We start from the raw sequence: 25,043 nt of genomic DNA, 5'->3' as shown, positions 1-25,043 counted from the left end.
ATAGAGAGAGACAGAGAGAGAGAAGAGATAGAGAGAAAGAGACACAGAGAGAGAAGAGATAGAGAGAGACACGCAAGAAAGGCAGAGAGAGAACAATAGAGAGCTATAGATAGAGACAGAGAGAAAGACAGGGATAGATAGATAGATAGATAGATAGATAGATATAGATAGAAGAGAGAGAGAGAGAGAGAGACAGCGATAGAGAGAGAAAAACAGAGTTAGATAGACAGAGAGATAGAGAGACAGAGAGAGAGAGAAGAGATAGAGAGAAAGAGACAGAGAGAGAAAGAAAGACAGGGATAGATAGATAGAGATATTGATAGAAAGAGAGAGAGAAGAGATAGAGAAGAGATAGAGAGAGATACACAGAAAGAAGAGATAGATAGATAGAGAGAGAGAGAGAGAGAGAGAGAGACTATGTTGATCTCAGGGGAAATTCAAGTTTTGCTGCACCAACATTTACACTTCTCAGTAAAGAACATGACGATCGACAAGAAATGTGCATCTATATACACAAAAATGAGAATTACTACTACTACTACTACTACTACTACTACTGCTACTGCTAATCCTACTGCTACTACTAATATTACTAGAACTACTACCACTACTACATTACAACTACTACTAAAACTAATAAAACTGTTACTACTGACACTACCTCTACAACAACTACTACTACTTCGACTACCACCACTACTACTAGTACTACTGCTACTTCATTAAGTGGGCAGATAGTAGTACTTAGCTGGTGTAATAGTGATGTATGAGATGTTGTGTATAATTTCACGGTGAGACATGATTCAGCTGGAGTCTTCCGCTGCCGCCGTCGTCGTCTGAGTGCTCCATTTCCCTAAAAGCCTGTGTTGGTGCATTAGTGCTGCTCCGCTCTGTGTCCCACCTGAGGAAAGCATTTCACATCAGAGACAAGCAGGTACAGCTCCTCCCCCCCGAGGCATCTGATGTGTGCCACCAAATCTCACCGCAAAATCCAAACAAACCTCACTGTAACATCCACAAACCTCACTGTAAAATCCACCAAACCTCGCTGTAAAATCCAAAAAACCTCACAGAAACATACAAAAAACCCTCACTGTAACATACAAACAAACCTCGCCGTAACATCGACCAAACCTTGCAGTAACATCCAAACAAATCTCACCATAACATCCACAAAACCTCACCGTAACATCCACAAAACCTCACCGTAAAATCCAAACAAACCGATCTGTAACATCCACAAAACCTCACCGTAACATACAAACAAACCGACATGTAACATCCACAAAACCTCACCGTAACATCCAAACAAACCAATCTGTAACATCCACAAAACCTGACCGTAACATCCAACAAACTTTGCTCTAAAATCCACCAAACCTCACTGTAACATCCACAAAACCTGAACGTAACATCCAACAAACCGACCTGTAACATCCAAACAAACCTCACAGTAACATCCACAAAATCTCACTGTAACATTCAAACAAATCTCACTGTAAGAGCCACCAAACCTCGCCGCAACATCCAAACAAACCAACATGTAACATCCAAACAAACCTCACTGAAAAATCCACCAAACCTCACCGCAACATCCAAAAAAAATCACAGAAACATCCAAACAATCCTCACTGTAATAACCAAACAAACCGCGCTGTAACCTCGACCAAACCTTGCAGTAACATCCAAACAAATCTCACCATAAAATAAAATTAAAAAAACTCACCGTAACATCCAAACAAACTAACCTGTGACATCCACAAAACCTGACCGTAACATCCAACAAACTTCGCTGTAAAATCCACCAAACCTCACTATAACATCCAAACAAACCTCACTGTAACATCCAAACAAACCTCACGGTAACATCCAAACAAACCTCACTATAACATCCAAACAAACCTGACCGTAACATCCAAACAAACCTGACCGTAACATCCAAACAAACCTCACTGTAACATCCAAACAAACCTCACTGTAACATCCAAACAAACCTCACTGTAACATCCAAACAAACCGACCTGTAACATCCAAACAAACTGACCTGTAACATCCAAACAAACCTCACTGCAACATCCAAACAAACCGACCTGTAACATCCAAACAAACCGACCTGTAACATCCAAACAAACCGACCTGTAACATCCAAACAAACCGACCTGTAACATCCAAACAAACCGACCTGTAACATCCAAACAAACCGACCTGTAACATCCAAACAAACCGACCGTAACATCCAAACAAAACCTCATCCAACAAACCGACCTGTAACATCCAAACAAACCGACCTGTAACATCCAAACAAACCGACCTGTAACATCCAAACAAACCGACCTGTAACATCCAAACAAACCGACCTGTAACATCCAAACAAACCGACCTGTAACATCCACCAATTCTCACAGAAACATCCACGGGTGGCGGGTGTGTCATAGGTGAATCTGCCGCGTCATCGTTGTAGCAGCTTTAGTTCATTGTTACGTGGGAGGGTGGCAGAAATACGCTGCAATTTGTTTAAAAAACGCCGAATCAATCTAAAAAAACATTTCAGTGACAAATACAAGGCCCACACATCACTCTGAGAAGGTAGAAAACTCTGAAAAGTTGATTTTGCATGAGATGGGGACTTTAAAAAGCCATAAAAATACTGGACAAGAAACCACTCTCATTTCACCACTGCACTATTTTAGACAAGTACAACCTGCTTAATTTTAATTTTAAATTTTTGTTGATTTTAAACATGGATGTTTTACCTATAAAGTTTTGCATGGACTTGCTGCCCCCTCTGTTACAGGATTTTATTAAAACAAAGACCATTAGTGGGAACTAGGGCCACAGTCCGGGGGAACTGTGAGCTCCACACAGACAATCCACATTCAGACAAAGTGTGTCTCAGTCAGAGGCTCTAAATTCTGGAACATTCTCGCTTTATCAGTAAGACAGACTCCAGCACTTGCCACTTTTAAATCCCACTTGAAACAGCGGCTAAAGGAAAAACAGACTTGTGGACACTTTCAGTTTAAATCTGTCACTTGTTTTTGCATTTTTTTCCTCGTTAAATTTGTGGTGTTACCTGCCGAGGGGCTACAAATGGAAATAAAATAAATAAATTATCATAAAGTGTTACCAACAGTTAGACTTTATTGATCCACAAAGAAAATTATTAGTTGTTAAAGTGATTCTTGTTTTAGTTTGTCAGTTCAGATTTCAGTCTTTTTGTCCGTTCCTCTGGACATTAAAAAGCGAAAACCTTGAACAGAATCTAATTAAAACCGCAAATGTAATCACAAAAATGCACTGAGATATTTTCCCCAAATCGCTTTGCCGAAAAACCAAAACCAGAATCCTGTTAAATCTCTAACCCTGCACATTTCCTCGTTCATATTCCAGTCCAGTGTGATGCCGGGCGATTACATAACGACTCCAGTAAAGGCTCAGCTCGTTTTAAACCTCGCCAAAGCGCCGCTCTGGTCCCTGGGTGCTTCTTTGGCGTGCATGCTCTAATTAGCAGCTCGCTCTACAGTACTCTTGACGGTATGCATATGCTAATCCGTGCGTGCGTTAACCTGGAAAGCTCACTGTAAAAACGCCGCCGTGTTTATCGCGCTGTGTTTTGTTTTGTTTTTTTCCGAGCGTCGCAAAGACAGATGGTTAATCCTTTTCCAAATACTGGTGCAAGGGGAAGGGTCAGGGGACAGGACATGAATTTAAATAAGGTTATTCTACTGGATTATCAAATAACATTATAGCTGGAAAACTATGGATATTTAAAGCGGGAGTATTATACTTCTCTGGGGTTTAACTGTAACACACACTGATTTAGATCACCACGTTCTTCTTATTGTTTTGAAAATGCTGTATACGCCAAAAAAACGACAACATATTAACATGTTTAGTAAGTTTCACATTTGTTTTTGATGATCTGAGTCTCCCCTCCCTTTGCTCTCTGTGCTAAGTCACTCCCCTTCAGAGCAATATCAGTTCTGGTTTAGTCCTGGTTTAGTCCTGGTTTAGTGGTGGTTTAGACCTGGTTCAGTCCTGGTTTAGTCCTGGTTTGTAAAACTTTCTAATCTCTCGTTGTTGTTTTTTTTTCTTTTTGTGGTTTATCAGTCTGAGCTTTGCGTCTGTGTTTGTGAATCTTTTGTTTCCTTCGTTGAAAACTTGAGATTACTGCGTTTACTTTAGTGGCTGAAGTACTCGAGGTATTGCAGTATTTGTATTTTGATTTTGACTGTTTACAAGGATTTTTTTTTTTTATAATATTCAAACATTTGTTGATTATTTGAGAATATTTTATTGAACCTATTAGTTTTACCAAGCAGCACTTTGACTTTATTTTATTTTCCCGTTTGTCTCATGTTCAAACAAACTTTTGCCTTAATGAAAACACAAACGGTTTTGCATTTTGTTCCCAAACTGAACCAAAAATGAACCCTGATTTTTGTACCGTTACATCAAAAACATTGTGTGTAAGGTTTATTAGATGGAAATACTGACTTGACAAAGAGTAAAACTGAAGAAGAAGTTATCCAGTGAGAGCTCTTAATATAAATATAGCAAATGCACTAAAACATAATAAAATAAAAGCTGGTTTAGTCCTGGTTTGACATCGCATCCATTGAACATGCAGCAAAACATCATTTATTTATTACTAAGTTGAAATGTAACTGGCAATTAAAGGTACACTGTGGAACTTTTCTGGTGCTTTTCTCCATGGAGATGCCATCGCTCTGCCTGGAATGTTCCACAGTGTGACTTTAAACAGCTCTAACATCTACATTTATTCTATTACATGTGGTTTTATAGCTCAAAAATACTTAATTCTGGCTGTGATCGGGGGTCGCCTCTCCACAGATCTGACCCGTAACTTGGTCAGGTTTGGTCTCCATGGAGATAGAAAGGTTTAATGCCGTACTGTGGAACATTCCAGACAAAGAAATAATAATAAACTCCATGGAGAAAAGTGTTTTGGGCAAGTGGTGCACATTTATTTTGCGCATCTAAGATAATATTTGGATTTCAAAGTATCGTCAGATCTAAACCGGGTCTAAAGCAGGACTATCTCAGGTCTATTCTGGGGCTAAACCAGGTCTAAAACAGGACTATCCCAGGTCTAATATGGGGCTAAACCGGGTCTAAAACAGGACTATTCTGTGTCTAATCTGGGGCTAAAGCGGGTCTAAAACAGGACTATCCCAGGTCTAATCTGGGGCTAAACCGGGTCTAAAACAGGACTATCTCGGGTCTATTCTGGGGCTAAACCGGGTCTAAAACAGGACTATCCCAGGTCTAATCTGGGGCTAAACCGGGTCTAAAACAGGACTATACCGGGTCTAATCTGGGGCTAAACCGGGTCTAAAACAGGACTATCCCGGGTCTAACCTGGCGCTAAACCGGGTCTAAAACAGGACTATCCCGGGTCTAACCTGGCGCTAAACCGGGTCTAAAACAGGACTATACCGTGTCTAATCTGGGGCTAAACCAGGTCTAAAATCGGACTATCCCGGGTCTAATTTGGCGCTGAAGACTCAAATCAGACCTGATAAGCCAAAACACGACGCCCATCAGTTTGAGATCTGCGTAAGCGTTTGTTTGTGAGTGTCGCTCTTCTCTCGGTCGTGGTTTACCTGTCCGCTGCGTCCTTGGCGGAGGTTGTAGGTGAGGTCGTGCCTGATCTCGCTGACAAACCTCTGGGCGTAGTCGGGGTAGAGCGCGAGCACCTCGGAGAGCCCCCGCAGACCGATGTACTGCAGGTCGCAGTAGGTCAGGGCCTTCACGCACGCGTTCGTCTTTATCACCTCGTCCTGGGTCAGGCAGTCGGAGCCGATCAGATCACCCCGACCTGAACACAGAGAGAGAGAAAGAGGAAGAGTGAGGGCAGGAAAGCCGGAAAACACAAACAACCAATATGGATAAGGGATTACACGGAGATATAACGACACACGGGAAAAGAAAAGAAAGTGCGACCATTTAAATCCTGAAAATCACGTTCTATACACACATCACAAATCTCGGACTTCCGGTCATTGCACAGTCCACACTGGGAAGGATTTTCCGAAAAAGTGATTCGTTTGTTTTCCCAGTGGGATGTGTCTATTGTCAAAGTTGATCTTTTCAAGTCTTCTGAACCATATCGGTTTTGTTTCTGGTTCTGATATTGTCATATTTTAGTTTTGGGATTCGAACATTGTTAATTGTTGTGGTTGTTGGATCCAAACAGCGGAAAACGACTTGAGAAATGTGTTTGTGAACTTCATAAATGCAAAAGTGAATCAGATGTGTGTGACTGCAAACCTCCGTTCAAACTGTTTCTCTTCCCAACGGAATTGAAAAATAGTGAAAGGTGAAGGTGATGGGCAGGATTGATCCACAGGAAGAACCAAAAAGGAAACATTGACTGACTAAAAAATCATCCCGAGTTTACAGAGAACATTTTGTATGTGGAGCGACGACAAGCGGGATCCCGATCTCTCGCTCAACCTCGGTTACGAATTTAAAAAGTCAACGCCAAAGTGAAAGGCTCCAACTGTTCACCAAGAAACACCTTCCACTGCAAAGAGACCAAGACGTGATGTTGCTGTAAAACGACAAGAACAAGAAAGTGCAGCTCAGTCTGTTTGTCTTCTGCTCCTCTCACATTAACAAACGGGATTTTGTTTTGTTGTCGCTCCACATAAAAAATCTTAGCTCCAAACTCGGGATGATGAAAAACAAAATAAACATATTTTATAATTTGACCTCATGCATGGACTAAAAGCTGCATTGTTTTTATTTCAGAGGTGTTTTTAAATGACATTTTCTGTAAGGGAACCTCACTTTTTCATTGTTTAGTCAGAACATAAACTCTTCCCAGTCTGAGCAGCTCCAGGCTTTTCAAGAAATATAATTAATATTCTGCAGAACTGAGTTAAACATTTTGGCCTCCACAATATTTTCTGTTTCTCAAGTGGCTCCACTCCTGATCTACACCTCGTGGATTTTTCCTGGTCAAATACGATGTAAGGAAAGACGTCATCATGTTCTAGAAACTGTAAAAACACCAACATTACCCACGTCCCCTCAGGAGCCGTTTACTGTCTCTGCCACCTCCGCGACGGGCGTGACTGACAGGCTGATTAACCAATCAGAGAAGCACACGGTCGACTGACACACGGCACAGATCTCAAGTCACACATCAAGTTAATTTAAGGTTAATTTAAGCCTCGGGTCGACCCTATTGATCCCATGTGAGTGTCTACATTTGACCAATCCTTCAAACTGTGCCACCGGGGCTAATCTGTGCCCCTCTCCCGCCTTTTTGCGATTTATATGAATTTTTAAATTAAATTGTACTTATATATATATGAGTATTTATATAATAGTTGTAGAAATGCAACTTTTTCTTAGTGTGAATCATCACAGTCAGAATAGAAAGAATTAAGATTTAAAAGTGCAGTTATTTTGTCGTGTGTCTGGAGTGAAATGGACGGATCATATTCTTTGTAGTTCTCTCTGTTTTATGATGTTGTACTGTAAATACTGCAGTACTTTTGAGTATCACAGTACTTCAGGTCCATCCCAAGTAACGACCAGAAGTGAGAGCGACACGTTCCAGTTTGTTTTTGTAAAATTCAGTTCTGCATTTATCAACTAATATTTCCAAAAAACATATATATTTTATTATATTTTTGGGAGAAGCATCAAGTCTTCTCAAGTCACAGGCCTCAAGTCCTAAGTCAAGTCCCGAGTCTTTGAGCTTCAAGTCAAAGTCCCAAGTCCTAAAAATAGTGACACAAATCTGACTCGAGCTGAAGTCACGACTCACAAACCACCTCTGATTTTAGTAGAAGTCGTGCGTTTGTTCTCTGATGATTTATTAAACGTTATTAAAAAAAACAAAACAATGAACCGAGAAGTTGTACCTGAAAACACGAAGTAAACATGGAAATATTAAAATGCGAGTGCGACGGAGGAAGTGAGCTGCGCCGGCTGGATCATGATTCATTTGGCATTTCAAAATCTGGGTCAGAGGAAAACAGGGCTTTCCCCGACTCTCGAATCCCGCGTCCTTCCTACAAAAAAAACAAAAAAAACGACTCGGATCCAAAAATACACATCCTACTTCACCGCGGCCGCGATAACGACGCCGACTCTCTGTGGTTTATTATTTAGACGTCATTAAAATGAATAAAACAGTCGGTCGTTTGCTTTACGCGCCGGAGCCAGAACCAGAGCCAGAGCCGGAGCCAGAGCAGGAGCCGGAGCCAGGAGCCAGAGCAGGAGCCAGGAGCCGGAGCCAGAGCCAGAGCCAGGAACCAGAGCCGGAGCTGGAGCCAGAGCCAGAGCCGGAGCCGCAGCAGGAGCCGGAGCTAGAGCCAGAGAGCAGAGCCGGAGCCGGAGCCAGAGCCGGAGAGCCAGAGCCAGAGCCAGGAGCCAGAGCCAGAGCCAGAGCCAGAGCCGAAGAGCCAGAGCCGGAGCCAGAGCCGGAGCCGGAGCCAGAGCCAGAGCCGGAGCCAGCAGCAGGAGCCGGAGCTAGAGCCAGAGTCAGAGCCGGAGCCAGAGCCAGAGCCGGAGCAGGAGCCAGAGCAGGAGCCGCAGCAGGAGCCGGAGCCAGAGCCGGAGCCAGAGCCAGAGCCAGAGCCGGAGCCAGAGCCGGAGCCAGAGCCAGAGCCGGAGCCAGAGCCGGAGCAGGAGCCGGAGCCAGAGAGCCGGAGAGCCAGAGCCAGAGCCAGAGCCGGAGCCGGAGCAGGAGCCAGAGCAGGAGCCGCAGCCGCAGCAGGAGCCGGAGCCAGAGCCGGAGCCAGAGCAGGAGCCGGAGCCAGAGCCCGGAACCAGAGCCGGAGCCAGAGCCGGAGCAGGGCCGGAGCCAGAGCAGCCGAGCCGGAGAGAGCCGCAGCAGGAGCCGGAGCCGCAGCAGGAGCCAGAGCCGCAGCCGGAGCCAGAGCCGCAGCCAGAGCCGCAGCCGGAGCCGCAGCAGGAGCCGCAGCAGGAGCCGTAGCCGTAGCCGGAGCCGGAGCCGGAGCCAGAGCCGGAGCCGGTATCGGCTCAGTGTGTTTCATGTGTTTGTGCAGATGCAGATGTCGTCGCTCCAAAACCGACAGACGCGAAACACAAAACACAGAACGATCAGGGACACGGGGACGAGTGTGGAGGAGAGTTTAAAGGTGCACTGTGGAACTTTGTCTCCATGGAGATCAGAGGCGCAGTGGGGATTTTTTTAAGAGGGGGTGTGTGATATGTGACGTAATCGATTTGAACCATAGACTACAATACATGTGTCCAAAACTGAACCAGGACTAAACTAGGACTAAACCAGGACTAAATCAGGTCTGAACCAGGACAAAACCAGGACTGGACCAGGTCTAAACCAGGACTAAACCAGGTCTAAAACAGGTCTAAATCAGGACTAAACCAGGACTAAACCAGGTCTAAACCAGGACTAAACCAAGTCTAAACCAGGTCTAAATCAGGACTAAACTAGGACTAAACCAGGACTAAACCAGGTCTAAACCAGGTCTAAACCAGGACTAAACCAGGACTAAACCAAGTCTAAACCAAGTCTAAACCAGGACTAAACCAGGTCTAAACCAGGACTAAACCAGGATTAAACCAGGACTAAACCAGGTCTAAACCAAGACTAAACCAGGACTGGATCAGGTCTAAACCAGGACTGAACCAGGTCTAAATCAGAACTAAACCAGGTCTAAACGAGGTCTAAACCAGGACTAAACAAAGTCTAAACAATGAACTAAACGAAGTCTAAACCAGGTCTAAACCAGGACCAGACCAGAACTGGACAAGAACTGGACGAGAGCTAGATCAGGATTAAACAAGGACTAAACCAGGACTAAACCAGGACTGGACCAGAATTACACCAGGACTGGACCTGAACTGGACCAGGACTACACCAGGACTGGACCAGAACTGGGCCAGAATTACACCAAGATTGAACCAGGATTAAATCAGGACTACACCAGGACTGGACCAGAACTGGACCAGGACTACACCAGGACTGGACCAGGACTGGACCAGAACTGGACCAGGACTGGACCAGGACTAGACCAGGACGGAGAAAACAGTGTAACCTTGTCTCTTTAAACAGACCTGGAGACGTTCCTCTGTAACTGTCAGATTTGTTGACCTGGTTTACGGCTCATATCTCTGTAATTACAGGGACGCAGAGTTCAGCCTCTTCTCCGTCACTAAAATGATTTTCACACGATGACTTCAGAAAGTGGAGCCATTAATCAGCCCCAAAGACGCGAGTGTTTCATCTCAAAGGACTTTAAAACCGTAAGATTAATATGACACGTTTGTGGAGCTGATCTCAAACAAATAATGAGCTTCAACATTTATGAAGTTTGCAGAAGTTTCGACATTTTAAAAACAGTGAATCTCTCCTAGAGTTTTAAAAACCCCTGCACAACGTCTGAAACTATAACATGAGCGAATTGTAGAACGTGACATCACACTGGGGGTGGTCTACATGTATTTCTATGGGAAAAACTACAGAGGATTTTCAGACAACATGAGATCCCAGTCTGTTTCAAACCTACAAACACTTTAAGACGGAAACTGGTCCAAACGAAGGACAAAACACCGAGCCACTTCACAAGAGGATGAACCAACACAGACGAGAGAGCAACACAGGACCTCAGTCTGCCGTCCCGCAAACTAAATATGAGAGTAAAATATACAAATGATTCATGTTTGTCTATCATACATCATTTGTGCTGGATATTTTATTTGGCATTAATAAAAAACATTTTAAGCAGATTAATATGCGGCTCTGGTCTAATCTTGCCACATTTTAGACCGTTCCTTTCCCATATTCGTGTTTGACAGAGCTTAAGAAAGCAAATGTCTCCAACCTGTGGGATTTGCAGGCGGGAATGGGACAAAATATTGTAGTTCTTTGAGGGAGCCAATGGGAGCCGGTGGGAGTGGGTGGGAGTGGGTGGGAGCCGATGGGAGCAGGTGGGAGCGGGCAGGAGTGGGTGGGAGTGGGTGGGAGCCAGTGGGAGCTGGTGGGAGCGGGCAGGAGTGGGGGAGCCAGTGGGAGCTGGTGGGAGGGGCAGGAGTGGGTGGGAGTGGGTGGGAGCCAGTGGGAGCTGGTGGGAGCGGGCAGGAGTGGGTGGGAGCCGGTGGGAGCGGGCAGGAGTGGGTGGGAGTGGGTGGGAGCGGGTGGGAGCCAGTGGGAGCGGACGGGAGTGGGTGGGAGCGGGTGGGAGCCAGTGGGAGCTGGTGGGAGCGGGCAGGAGTGGGTGGGAGTGGGTGGGAGTGGGTGGGAGCCAGTGGGAGCTGGTGGGAGCGGGCAGGAGTGGGTGGGAGTGGGTGGGAGCCGGTGGGAGCGGGCAGGAGTGGGTGGGAGTGGGTGGGAGCGGGTGGGAGCCAGTGGGAGCGGACGGGAGTGGGTGGGAGCCAGTGGGAGCGGGCAGGAGTGGGTGGGAGTGGGTGGGAGCCAGTGGGAGCGGACGGGAGTGGGTGGGAGCCAGTGGGAGCTGGTGGGAGTGGGCAGGAGTGGGTGGGAGTGGGTGGGAGCCAGTGGGAGCCGGTGGGAGCGGGCGGGAGTGGGTGGAGCTGGCAGGAGTGGGTGGGAGTGGGTGGGAGTGGGCAGGAGTGGGTGGGAGTGGGTGGGAGCCAGTGGGAGCCGGTGGGAGCGGGCAGGAGTGGGTGGGAGTGGGTGGGAGCCAGTGGGAGCCGGTGGGAGCGGGCAGGAGTGGGTGGGAGCCGGTGGAGCCAGTGGGAGCTGGTGGGAGCTTGCAGGAGTGGGTGGGAGTGGGCGGGAGCGGGTGGGAGTGAGTGGGAGCCGGTGGGAGCCGGTGGGAGCGGGCGGGAGTGGGTGGGAGTGAGTGGGAGCCGGTGGGAGCCGGTGGGAGTGGGTGGGAGTGAGTGGGAGCCAGTGGGAGTGGGTGGGAGCAGGTGGGAGCTGGTGGGAGTGGGCAGGAGTGGGTGGGAGCCAGTGGGAGCTGGTGGGAGCTTGCAGGAGTGGGTGGGAGTGGGCGGGAGCGGGTGGGAGTGAGTGGGAGCCGGTGGGAGCCGGTGGGAGCGGGCGGGAGTGGGGTGGGAGTGAGTGGGAGCCGGTGGGAGCCGGTGGGAGTGGGTGGGAGTGGAGTGGGGAGCCAGTGGGAGTGGGTGGGAGCAGGTGGGAGCTGGTGGGAGTGGCAGGAGTGGGTGGGGAGCCAGTGGGAGCTGGCGGGAGTGGGTGGGAGTGGGCGGGAGTGGGTGGGAGCAGGTGGGAGTGGGCAGTGTTAAAGAAGCTGTTTTTGTTAGGAACGATAATCCTTCCTTGAACTGAAACGCCTACTCAGCCATCATCTAACTCCAATCTACAACTCCATCCTCAAAACTAAAACAAATAAAACAAAACAAACAGAAACCGTAAACGTGTAGGTGTGTTAGTTTCAGAGTAGTTTCAGTGTAGTTAGCTCCTCCTTCAGGCAGATATAAGGAAGTGTCCACCAGCGTCTGACCAGAACTAAATTTATCTGTTAATTTTAGTACATTGTCTTGGAAAAAATCATGTGTTTTTTTTAAATATATTTAATATTTATTGTCTTAGTCAAGCGTGATGGATTCATTTAATTATTTGTTTATGGAACAAAGCCATTCTACACTGAAGCTCTGTAACACTTTATTTTGTAATTGTGTTTTTATACGTGTTTATTGTACATAATGTGGATGAATGAAACATTTTCGACCAAAATAAACGTTTGTCCAGTTGACAAATTGAATTTCTCATTTGCCGTGGACTGAGGGATTCTTCACACATATTTCTATTGGAGGAATGTTTAGAAGTTGCCACGGTGACACAACTCACACTTTAGGGAACAGTACCAAACGGTTTTAAGATAATAGATGGATTTAAACTTGTTTAACGGCACCGATCAGCTCACCTGTGATTCCACCTGTAAATCAGTTCTTTCTCGTCAGATTGTCTTGAAATAAAACTCAGACTAAAGATTAATTTGACGAACAGAGCTTCAGCTGCAACGTGTGAATCTGGGCTGTTTCGTACACGTTTTATTGTCACTGTTGTGCGATATTAAAGCTTAAAGGAGAAAGACGCGGCGCTGTGACGGTGGACGAGGTTGAGTGTTTAATGAGCGTGTCCAGGGAGCAGTCGCTAATTGATTATGCGAGCGCCACAATCAGCTCTAATCTGCGCGTCCATCACGGCTCTGCTCACTCAAAGGCAGAGGAAGGTTAAATAACGTGAGGAGTTGGTCTGACTTTGAATTTATTACCGAAAAATAAAATACAGGAGTGATTTGTAATGTTTAAAGATCCTGTATTTACGCAAAATCGACCCATGTGATGTTTAAGTCGTGTTTTAATGACGTTTCCGTCAAAATCAGACCTTGAGTTGTGTTTTGTTTCATTCACACGTCTGAGTTTTATTATTAGTCTGGGGACGTCCTGCGTTTTTGGGGCGCGTCTTCAGGTGTGAGTCGACCAATCAGAGACGACTATTCAGTGATGTAACGACATTATTATCCAGAAGAAAGAGAAGATCTAGAAAAAGACCAAAGAGCCACAGACATTAGAGGAGAATAAACAATAAACACACCACAACCAGCGAGCTGAACCAGGACTAAACCAGGACTAAACCAGGACTGAACCAAGACTAAACCAGGACTAAACCAAGACTGAAACAGGACTGAACCAGGACTGAACCAGGACTAAACCAGGACTGAACCAGGACTAAACCAGGACTGAACCAGGACTGAACCAGGACTGAACCAGGACTGAACCAGGACTAAACCAAGACTGAAACAGGACTGAACCAGGACTAAACCAGGACTGAACCAGGACTGAACCAGGACTGAAACCAGGACTAAACCAGGACTGAACCAGGACTGAACCAGGACTGAACCAGGACTGAACCAGGACTGAACCAGGACTAAACCAAGGACTGAAACAGGACTGAACCAGGACTAAAACCAGGACTGAACCAGGACTGGAACCAGGACTGAACCAGGACTGAACCAGGACTAAACCAGGACCCAGGACTGAACCAGGACTGAACCAGGAAACCAGGACTAAACCAGGACTAAACCAGGACTGAACAGGACTGAACCAGGACTGAAACCAGGACTGAACCAGGACTGAACCAGGACTGAAACCAAGGACTGAACCAGGACTAAACCAGGACTGAACCAGGACTGAACCAGGACTGAAACCAGGACTAAACCAGGACTAAACAGGACTGAACCAGGACTAAACCAGGACTGACAGGACTGAACCAGGACTAAAACCAGGACTGAACCAACCAGGACTGAACCAGGACTGAACAAACCAGGACTAAACCAGGACTGAACCAGGACTGAACCAGGACTGAACCAGGACTGACTGAACCAGGACTAAACCAGACTGAACCAGGACTGAAACTGAACCAGGACTGAACCAGGACTAAACCAAACCAGGACTAAACCAGGACTGAACCAGGACTGAAAAGGGACCAGGACTGAAACAGGACTGAACCAGGACTAACCAGGACTGAACCAGGACTAAACCAGGACTGAACCAAGACTAAACCAGGACTGAAACCAGGACTGAACCAGGACTAAACCAGGACTGAAACCAGGACTGAACCAGGACTAAACCAGACTGAAACAGGACTGAACCAGGACTGAAACCAGGACTAAACCAGGACTGAACCAGGACTGAACCAGGACTGAACCACCAGGACTGAAACCAGGACTAAACCAGGACTGAACCAGGACTGAAACCAGGACTGAAAACAGGACTGAACCAGGACTGAACCAGGACTAAACCAAGACTGAAACCAGGACTGAACCAGGACTGAACCAGGACTAAACCAGGACTGAACCAGGACTGAACCAGGACTAACCAGGACTAAACCAGGAACTGAACCAGGACTGAACCAGGACTAAACCAGGACTGAACCAGGACTGAACCAGGACTAAACCAGGACTGGACCAGGACTAAACCAGGACTGAACCAGGACTGAACCAGGATTAAACCAGGACTGAACCAGGACTGAACCAGGGCTACACCAGGACTGAACCAGGACTGAACCAAGACTGAAACAGGACTGAACCAGGACTAAACCAGGACTAAACCAGGACTGGACCAGGACTAAACCAGAACTGAACCAGGACTAAACCAGGACTGAACCAGGACTAAACCAGGACTGAACCAGTACTGAACCAGGACTGAACCAGGACTGAACCAGGACTGAACCAGAACTAAACCAGGACTGAAACAGGACTGAACCAGGACTGAACCAGGACTGAACCAGGACTGAACCAGGAAACCAGGACTAAACCAGGACTGAACCAGGACTGAACCAAGACTGAAACAGGACTGAACCAGGACTAAACCAGGACTGGACCAGGACTAAACCAGAACTGAACCAGGACTAAACCAGGACTGAACCAGGACTAAACCAGACTGAAACCAGGACTGAACCAGGACTGAACCAGAACTAACCAGGACTGAACCAGGACTGAACCAGGACTGAACCAGGACTGAAACAGGACTGAACCAGGACTGAACCAGGACTGAACCAGGACTGAAACAGGACTGAACCAGGACTAAACCAAGACTGAAACAGGACTAAACCAGGACTGAACCAGGACTGAACCAGGACTGAACCAGGACTAAACCAGGACTGAACCAGGACTGAAACAGGACTAAACCAGGACTAAACCAGGACTAAACCAGGACTGAAACAGGACTGGACCAGGACTAAACCAGGACTGAACCAGGACTGAACCAGGACTAAACCAGGACTGGACCAGGTTTGAACCAGGACTGAACCAGGACTGGACCAGGTTTGAACCAGGATTGAACCAGGACTGAACCAGGCCTAAACCAGGACTGGACCAGGTTTGAACCAGGACTGAACCAGGATTAAACCGGGACTAGACCAGGACCGCTGATGGTTTTATGGCTGGTCCATCCATAACAGAACGCTGGAGTTGTGTGAAAGAAATACTCAAATTCCATGAGTTTTCCAGGATTTCCATGACCGTGGGAATAATAACATAAAGGCTGAAATGATCCAAATGATTCTAGTAAAAGTGTCTTAGATCTTAAAAACACAGTGGAGTATTTTCAGTTTGCAGAGTTGTGTGTTAAATGTGTGAATGAAATAAAAACACAACTCCAGGTCTGTTTGCGACGAGAAAACGACATTAGAACTGATCAGAAAACAGCGTCATTTCCATCCTTCAGCAGAAAAGTTACGTGGCGCAGCTTTAACCCGAGCGTTTCTCACCGAGGATGGCGAGCACCGTGTTGTCCTTGAGCACCTCCATGGAGCCGGAGCAGACGAAGTAAATGGCCTGGAGCGCGTCGCCCTGTCGGATCAGGAACTCTCCGGGAGCGCAGAACGACGTCTTGATGATGAGGGAGAGGGAGCGCAGACACCCCCTGCTGGCCGACTCGAACAGCGGCAACTGCAGCAGCTCTTTGTTCAGGTGCATGGCGATGTCGGCGCGCAGCTCGTCCGGGAAATCCTTCAGCAACTGGAGACGAGAAAAAAAAAAACGGATATTCATAAGTGAGGAAAGAAACGGCAAAAAACAATTCAGAAAATGTAAATGTTGGATCTTTTGAACGGTTCAAAGTTCTTAAAATAAACAGGAAGTTGCATGTTTCAACAGTCCGTGTAGCATCGGTTCATTCGTTTTCCAAAATAAAACCAAAAATAAGAAAACGAAAAAACACCTGCTTTACTCATTATTTGTCTCCAAAACCAAAATGAAAAAAAAGATAAAGATTCGTTTTTTTTTTTTCAGTTTTCGATTTTGTGTTTAAATGAAAAACGGGGGAAAAACGGATAATGGACTGAACCAGGACTAAACCAGGACTGAACCAAGACTGAACCAGGGCCCAGTCTCACTTCTGGTCTGGTCACTGTCTCAGTCCTGGTCTGGTTCCGTTCTCAGTTCCGGTCTCAGTCCTGGTCCTGGTCTCGGTCTGGTCCCGGTCTGAGTCCTGGTTGAGTCCTGGTTTAGTCCTGGTTCAGTCCTAGTTCAGTCGTGGTTCAATCCTGGTTTAGTTCTGGTTGAGTCCTGGTTCAGTCCTGGTTTAGTCCTGGATTAGTCCTGGTTTAGTCCTGGTTCAGTCCTGGTTTAGTCCTGGTTTAGTCCTGGTTCAGTCCTGGTTTAGTCCTGGTTTAGTCCTGGTTTAGTCCTGGTTCAGTCCTGGTTTAGTCCTGGTTTAGTCCTGGTTCAGTCCTGGTTTAGTCCTGGTTCAGTCCTGGTTCAGTCCTGGTTCAGTCCTGGTTTAGTCTTGGTTTAGTCCTGGTTTTCAGTCCTGGTTTAGTCCTGGTTTCAGTCCTGGTTTCAGTCCTGGTTTAGTCCTGGTTCAGTCCTGGTCCTGGTTTAGTCCTGGTTCAGTCCTGGTTCAGTCCTGGTTTAGTCTTGGTTTAGTCCGTGATCCGTTTTTTCTATTCTTCATTTAAACACAAAATCGAAAACTGAAAAAAAAAAACGAATCATTATCTGTTTTTTCAGCGTTTACATGGTATTAATTTTTATTCAGAATAAATTTATTTTTATTCAGAATTCAGCAAATATGTCTTTAAACATATTTATCTCCATGGCAACAGCAGAATGGACGGTTTTGTTTCTTGCACTGGGCTGTAATATTCCACAGTACGGCATTAAAAAAATAAAAAAAACACGTACTCGCTCGCTGAAGCTTCATATGTAAGTTTAATGTTTTCATGTTTGTGTCTTTTCTGCGCAAAATAAATGTTGTTGTGAAGGAGTGGGTGAGTGTGGAGCCGCTCGCCCTCCCACTGCAGGAGACGCACAGGCAACACAAGCTGGAAGAACAGAAGAATAAACAAAGAAACAAGAGGAAATACACAGGGTTTCATTCACTTTTGTACGGCTGTAGTCCACAAAATACATTTATGTTGGACAAAAGACGTGCTGCAGGTCGACTGGTCGTGAAAAGGCGGCGCGGTGTGAGGGAAATTTCTATCGTGGAAAGATTTCCCTCAATCTGTCTTTGAGTAAATGAAGCCAAACCTCCACAGGAAAATATCGACTACAACTGATTAAATTAAAATAGTGATTAGCTGATCTTCTTGAAACACTTTCGGTCTTGTAACTAAGTCTACGTTCAGACTGCAGGGCTTAACGCTCAATTCCGATTTTTTTGTGAAATCCGATGTTTTTTCGAGGTCGTTCACATTTCCAATTAAATGTGACTTGTATGTGTCTCCAGTGTGAACATTAAAAAGTGTCCCACATGTGACACTGGAGACACGACGACGTCAACCGCAGCGAGCGTCTCTGTGTTTACAGGAAGTTGTCCAAACATGGACGCAGCATCGAGCACCTGGAGATTTTAAAGTTCCTCTCGTACCGGAGCCACAACATGAACAACTGACTTGTTTTAAGGAGGAGATTGAGAAGGAGAAGGACCAGGTTTTTGGTCGTGGTGTTTTGTGGTTCAGTCTGTTGAAAGGAACATGTGGATGTGGAGACGGAGCCAAGAGTGGTGAGTGGAGATGTGCTTCACTTCAGTGACACAGGATTTAATTAACAATTTTCGTCTGACTTCAGAAGCAACGAATAGTGTACGTTTGTGTCTTGTTGATGAACGTGTAGGTGGATGAATGCACTTTGGCCATTCAGACTGAAGTCACATGTCAAAAGATCAGATATGTATCAGTTTCAGGAGCACATATCCAAGTGTCCTGGGTCACATTTGAAAAAATCTGATCTGTGTCGTTCAGACGTCATTAAAAGATCAGATACAGGAACATAGAGGCCAAAAAATCAGATTTGGGTCACTTCAGGTGCAGACTGAACGCAGCCTAAGTCTACGTTCAGACTGCAGCCTGAAGTTTGTGAGGTCGTTCACATTTCCGGTTAAATGCGACTCGAATGTGACTCCAGTGTGAACTTTAAAAAGTGTCCCGCATGTGACACTGGAGACACGACGACGTCACACACAGCGAGCGTGTTAAGTGTTTACAGAAGTCGCCTAAACATGGACGCAGCATCGAGCACCTGGAGATTTTAAAGTTCCTCTCGTACCGGAGCCAGAACATGAGCAGATGATTTGTTTTAAGGAGGAGACTGAGAAGGAGAAGGACGAGGTTTTTGGACGTGGCGTTTTGTGGAGCAGCGGCAGCGACGTCCGTAGAAAGAAACGTGTGGGATTCTGTGCTTCTCTGCTTCACTCACACGGAATTCAGACACAATTTTGGTCTGACGAGAAGAACGTTTGTGCACATTTGTGACGGATGAATGTGACCTGTCCGTTCAGATCAGATATGTGTCGGTTTCAGGAGCACATATCCAAGTGTCCTGGGTCACATTTGAAAAAATCTGATCTGTGTCGTTCAGACGTCATTAAAAGATCAGATACAGGAACATAGAGGCCAAAAAATCGGATTTGGTTCACTTTAGGCTGCAGTGTGAACATAGACTAAAACTCATTTGGTTTGTTCATTAAATACATGAACTGTTACAAAGACCCTTCGATGTAAACACTTCTCTTCCCTTTTGCTCGCTGATGTTGTGAGGAAGCAACAAATTCGTGAACATGGAGGTATGAGTCGTCACCTTCTCACTTTAGATACTGCGGATATAAACTTGGAGCTTTGTAACATTCTGGGTCTAACGTTGGAGGGAGATCGCATAAATCTTGGTGTGTATTCCAAAAACTCATCGGGCTTTGCAAATAGTTTCATTATTTATCATCAAGAGATACATAATTTTTCACACGACCGCGGCAAAAGCTCTCGAACCTCATCGAAACTCATCAAAACTCTGCGTATCCGACCCAAACTGGACTCACGGGAGCCCAGGAAGAAAACTATTACTACTACATCTGCAGAAAAAACACCACATCCTCAGCTGACTCACGCTCTTCTCTTGTCCCGTGTTTTTTTATTATTTTACTTTTATTTTCCCCGCAGGCCCCATTGAGATTCAGAATGTCGTTTTCAATCGAGCGCGAGCGGCAGAAGCAGCGGCGACGCGGTCAATACAAAACAGCCACATCACGAAAGACCACATTAAAAAACCATTTGTATCGCTGCACTTTTTTACACTTTTTTGCAATTTTCTTGATCTTGTAAAGTGGCAAAATCGATTCCAGTTTAAAATCTTTCAGTAAATGATGGTGTTGCAAAGGAAAAGGCAGATTTTCACCGATCACAGCTCAAATAAATCACAAAATAATCAAATGTGGACTCTTCTGTGGACTTTAAAGGGGCACTGTGTAACTTTTTGGTTGCAGGTTTGTCACCGTCTTGCTTCTGGAACGTTCCAGTGTGACATTAAACAGATCTACCTTACATTTATTCAATTAAAGGTAGTTTTATAGCTCAAAAATCAAGATAAAAAGGTTAGACCCATCCAGACCTCGCCTGGATTTTTTTCATAATTTTGCGTTTAAAACTCCCAGTTTTACCCCCTAATGAAGTGTTACACATCCTTTTTTCAGTACAACCTGTTATTTCACAATCTGCTGCTGTAGCTGTGTCATCTGGTTGTGATAAAAGTTACAGGACCAGAAATACAAAAAAAAAGGAAATGGAAAATAAAATTCACACTCTTTCATACAAAACACACACAAACATGGAGAAACAATTTTTGGACATCAAAAAATGCTTAATTTAGGGCCTTAGCTATAAAAGTGCAAAATATCAAGTGTGTAAATAAAATAAAAATCTCCTTATTGCCTCAAAACAGAACAAAAAAAGTGCAGTGGCCCCATGACTTGACTGGTGCAGGTCATGGAAAGAGAGCCACATCACTTCCTGTATTTCCATGTGGTTTATTACATTTGGATTTGGACATTTGGACTCAAATAAACCTGAAAATAAAAATAACAAGGGATATGCAGCGTAATTTTCCATTTATTAGAGAAATCTCTGCACTTAGACTTTTTCAACTGTTACAAACACAGACGCTCAGAGCATCGACTATTTTGACTCACTACACTCTTTGGCAAAGTTTGGGCCAATCAAAATGGACGGAGCGACTGAGTTTGGAGGAAAACAAAGACACTCGTTTTTTCCTGCATCATCAGGCAGCGAGTGACAGAGGATAATGCCCGAAATCTGCTCTGAGAGGCACAACTCTAGGTTTTTAAAGGGAAAAAAAAGGAAGTTTCTATCTTTAATGGTTGGAAGGTTATGCAGGATTTTATAAAACATGTCCCCTGGTATCATATACGATACCGTCGGTCTGGAAGGCTTAATGTCATACTGTGACCCCCCCCCTCCCCAAAGAGCTCGGAGCAGAGTCGGGTCTGGGCAGGACTTGGATCAGGCCACTGGGAGCAGTAGTGGATCTAATGGAAACATTGTGTCCTTAGGCAACACACTTCACCCACACTGCCCAGTACGAGCGGTGTGAGTGTCGGTGTTGGTCAGAGGGGCTGACGGTGCAGACTGGCAGCCTCATTTCTGTCAGTCTGCCCCAGGACAGCTGTGACTACAACAGTATCTGACCAACAGTGAATGAATACTGCTCTGTAAAGTGTTTTGGGTGTTTTTTAAGAGCTTCAGATACATCACAACATTCTACAGGTGACCAGGGGTGTCCAAACTTTGTTCGTCAAGGGCCACATGTTAGGGACGGGCATTCGATGAAATTTTCTTAATCGATCGTCAAGAGAATTAACGATCGATTATCGATTAATCATTAATGTTTTTATATTAAAATGATCATCATTATTATTACTAGCTGCACTACTAATCTGCATAAATAAATTCAACTTTACGACAAATAAACCGTAACGACTCTAGATCCACATCAGCCCGTTTATTATAATGTGTTTAATTCAGTTTTGTTCAAATCTCACAGAAAAGAAACTTAAAACCACATCACTAATTTGCATAAACTCAGCGAAGATAAAAAACTCCAGCTCTTGTGCGTTGATGTGGTTCAACTTGTGTTGGATTAAAAGACATGACTCAGGTGAATACAGGTCAGTGTGACCAGATTTGTGTTTGTCAAAACCAGGACAGCGTACGGGGGGAGGGGGGCGGGGCCTCGTCATCCACATTGAGCGACTCTCACCTGGTAAAACTTTTTCCCACTGGACACAGAAACATATGTGCTGCTTTATCCACTGTGCACATGGACTCACACTTGTCCCAACGCAACGGAAAGTGTGGAATTTCTTGTACAAATCCTGGTTAAATCCACATTTGTGCTTCGGTTCGTTACAGACTGACCCACTGTTTGTGTCTCGCTCCTTCTGATGCAGAGACACATGTACACACCTGTTTGGTCTTCCTACACTACGCACAGCAACCTACATTCGGTTTGTCGATAAAAATTTACGTAATTGATGAAATTCTTAATGATCAATTATCGATTAATTGACTAATCATGCCCATCCCTACCACATGTCAAAACGCAGATGAAGCAGAGGCTGTTTGAGGCCCACTGACTGGTGGACAGCAGAGTGAATAATTGAAATATGTGCATTTTTAACATGTCAGAATGAGCCATCAGACCTCTGTTCAAGCCTACAAAAGGTACACACGAAATACTAGATATTGGCTTTATCAAGGTACATTTTCAGATAACTTGTAGTAAAAGTACTGAAGGTCATTTGGGCCAGTTCACCTGGAAGCCTGAGGGCCAGAGCTCGGACATGCCCGTTCTAGACAAAGCAATGACATCTCCATGGAGAAAAGCATCTGACAAACCCTCCACCTGAAAAGTTACACAGTGCACCTTTAAACGCAGTGACCCACACAGCTCCTTCTGTCTGCATCACTGCTCCCAGTAAATCAGATAAACCAGATTAAACACAGATACACACAGGTTTAGTTTATCACCTCTGGAGCAATAAACCGTTAAATCAAACACTTTCCACTTTGGCGTGACGGAAATCCTTCACACGACTTTGACTGGATTCAAACCCAGCGGCAAAAATCATCAGGGTTTTTTTTTTTTTTGGACCAATTTTAGAAACCGGAGTTCATGTGATCCCATTGTAACTGACAGGGGCGCACCTGACCAGAGCGAGAGAGGCAAACGTACAGCACACACACGAAACACTGTCAAGGTGCATTTATACACAGGTTACATATTTAAAACTCTATTTATTTTAACTTCTAACTGTGTTTTTTCATCTGAAGATCCTCACCTCTGCTCACCTCCTTCTCAAAGAAACACAGGCTGAAAAAAACAGTGGGACAGACTCTAAAAGACCTGGATTATTTTCACACAAGAGAAATCCTGAGGGCAAATCTGAGGAAAAATTGGTAAACATTTTTATTATTATTTTTTAAAACATAATTTGAAGGTGCTGATTCTGAATATTTTGTTTACCAACCTGGATCTTGACTTCTAATCCTTCTAAATTGCTTATTAATATGGGACTTGTTTTTTCCATTTTTTCCATTCAGATCCATTCAAATAAAGAGAATTTTAATTTGATTAGACTGGCTATGCTTTTATGTTAATTAGCAGTCGTAAAACTCAAAATCCAACTTAGTAAACAAAATATTTTGAACCTTCAGATTATGGGAAATAGCAAAATTATAGATTTTTCCCCAAATTTTCCCTCAAGACTTTTTCTGAAAGTATTTCTTACACTTATTCTCAGTCTATAACAGCTCCAAATAATTATTTTAATATATTTTTGTGAGGACCTGGATGTGTACTGTACATTTATTCACATGTTTGGGTAGATTGAAAGTAGAAAAATACATGAATCTAAGTGGATTTTATGACCATTTAAAAAGGGACCTAAAAGTTCTGATTGTGATAATTCACTTTTGAATCTTTGAGAGAAACTCGGCTCTGATAAATCCTGTAACATGGACACACCTCCCCCCAGAAGAGCTCGGAGCAGAGTCGGGTCTGGGCAGGACTTGGATGGGGCCACGGGGAGCAGTAGTGGATCTAATGCAAACATTGTGTCCTTAGGCAACACACTTCACCCACACTGCCCAGTACGAGCGGTGTGAGTGTCGGTGTTGGTCAGAGGGGCCTGACTCAAACTGGCAGCCTCACTTCTGTCAGTCTGCCCCAGGACAGCTGTGACTACAACAGTATCTGACCAACAAAAGAGCTTTTAAAGAGCTTCAGATACATCACAACATTCTATAGGTGAAGAATATTTAAAACAGATAGGAGGTCTGAGGTCCAGCTCCGGCTCGTGGGACCTAAAACCAGACTTAAAATCAAGAGTCCAGGACCTTCTCTGTGACCGAACTCAAACTCTGGAACATTCTGCCCCCCCCCACGTCCCAACAGCGTCTTAAAACTGTTTTACTCTCTGGCTTTTAACACCGTGTGAGTCGTGTGTCTTTTATTTATTTTACTTACTTACTGCTATTTTATGATTTTTATGGTTTTGCTTTTATTTTGATTTAACTGGTTTTATTGTTTTATTGCTGGAGTGACCAAGTTTTAGCAATTTCCCTTTTTGTTGTGTTCATTTTCTGATCTCTGCGCTGCACTTTGGAAAGGGCTTTGCTTGTAAAATGTGCTGTAGAAATAAAGTGGATTTTGGATTTTGGATTTGAGATAAAAACAGATGAGGGCAGCTGAAGTGGACACTGGTAAAACGCAGATTGGATACTGAGTCGAGTCACTAATAGAAATGATCGGGTTGAACATTTGTGAATTTACCTTTTGGCGATTTCATGCCAAAGAACAATGTGATCAAAAAGGAAAAAATATTCTGTAAACTGAAAACCACCAATGAAAACACTCATACACAGATACATAAACAGATAAAAAGAGAACCCTCGCACCTCGCTGACGTCGATGCCGTTGTTGACCGCCCAGGTGGTCTGGAAACACTCCATGACGCGCTGCTCCAGGGCCGTGGGCAGACGGTGGACTCGGATGAAGTCCTTCAGGTCCTTGGTCCTGGTGTGGTACAGAGAGCGGCGAGAGTACATCCTCTGAATGATCGCCGTCACGTTCCCGAACACCACGGCGTGCATCAGGGCTACGGGGACAAACACGGAACAACACTCGACAAGTTATCAGGTTCTTTTTTCAGACCAAGAGTTTGTTTCCCTGCGCTCTTCCTCAGAGTCTCGTGATGTTGCTGTGAACCGGGACGAGGGGCTTTTTTACTCTCAC

The 25,043-nt window shown here is 45.0% G+C and overlaps 1 protein-coding gene across 1 annotated transcript in view; it reads right to left on the bottom strand.

The window, feature by feature from the left end:
• The window catches only part of LOC110165690 (potassium voltage-gated channel subfamily H member 8-like), a 73,679-nt gene that overhangs the window by 9,226 nt on the left and 39,410 nt on the right, over positions 1-25,043 (bottom strand). Inside the window, exons 10-12 of the mRNA XM_055163787.1 lie at positions 24,707-24,906; positions 16,226-16,475; positions 5,628-5,842 (exon numbers count right to left, since the gene is read on the bottom strand). Coding sequence (XP_055019762.1) covers positions 5,628-5,842; positions 16,226-16,475; positions 24,707-24,906 — 665 coding nt within the window. The remainder of the gene's footprint in view (positions 1-5,627; positions 5,843-16,225; positions 16,476-24,706; positions 24,907-25,043) is intronic.

Source organism: Boleophthalmus pectinirostris, unplaced genomic scaffold (genome assembly GCF_026225935.1).
Source record: "Boleophthalmus pectinirostris isolate CB_2022bp ecotype Guang Dong unplaced genomic scaffold, ASM2622593v1 HiC_scaffold_11, whole genome shotgun sequence".
In the NCBI taxonomy this organism is placed as follows: Eukaryota; Metazoa; Chordata; class Actinopteri; order Gobiiformes; family Gobiidae; genus Boleophthalmus; species Boleophthalmus pectinirostris.
The sequence above is the reverse complement of the archived record's forward strand: the minus strand, read 5'-3'. Positions and strand labels throughout refer to the sequence as shown.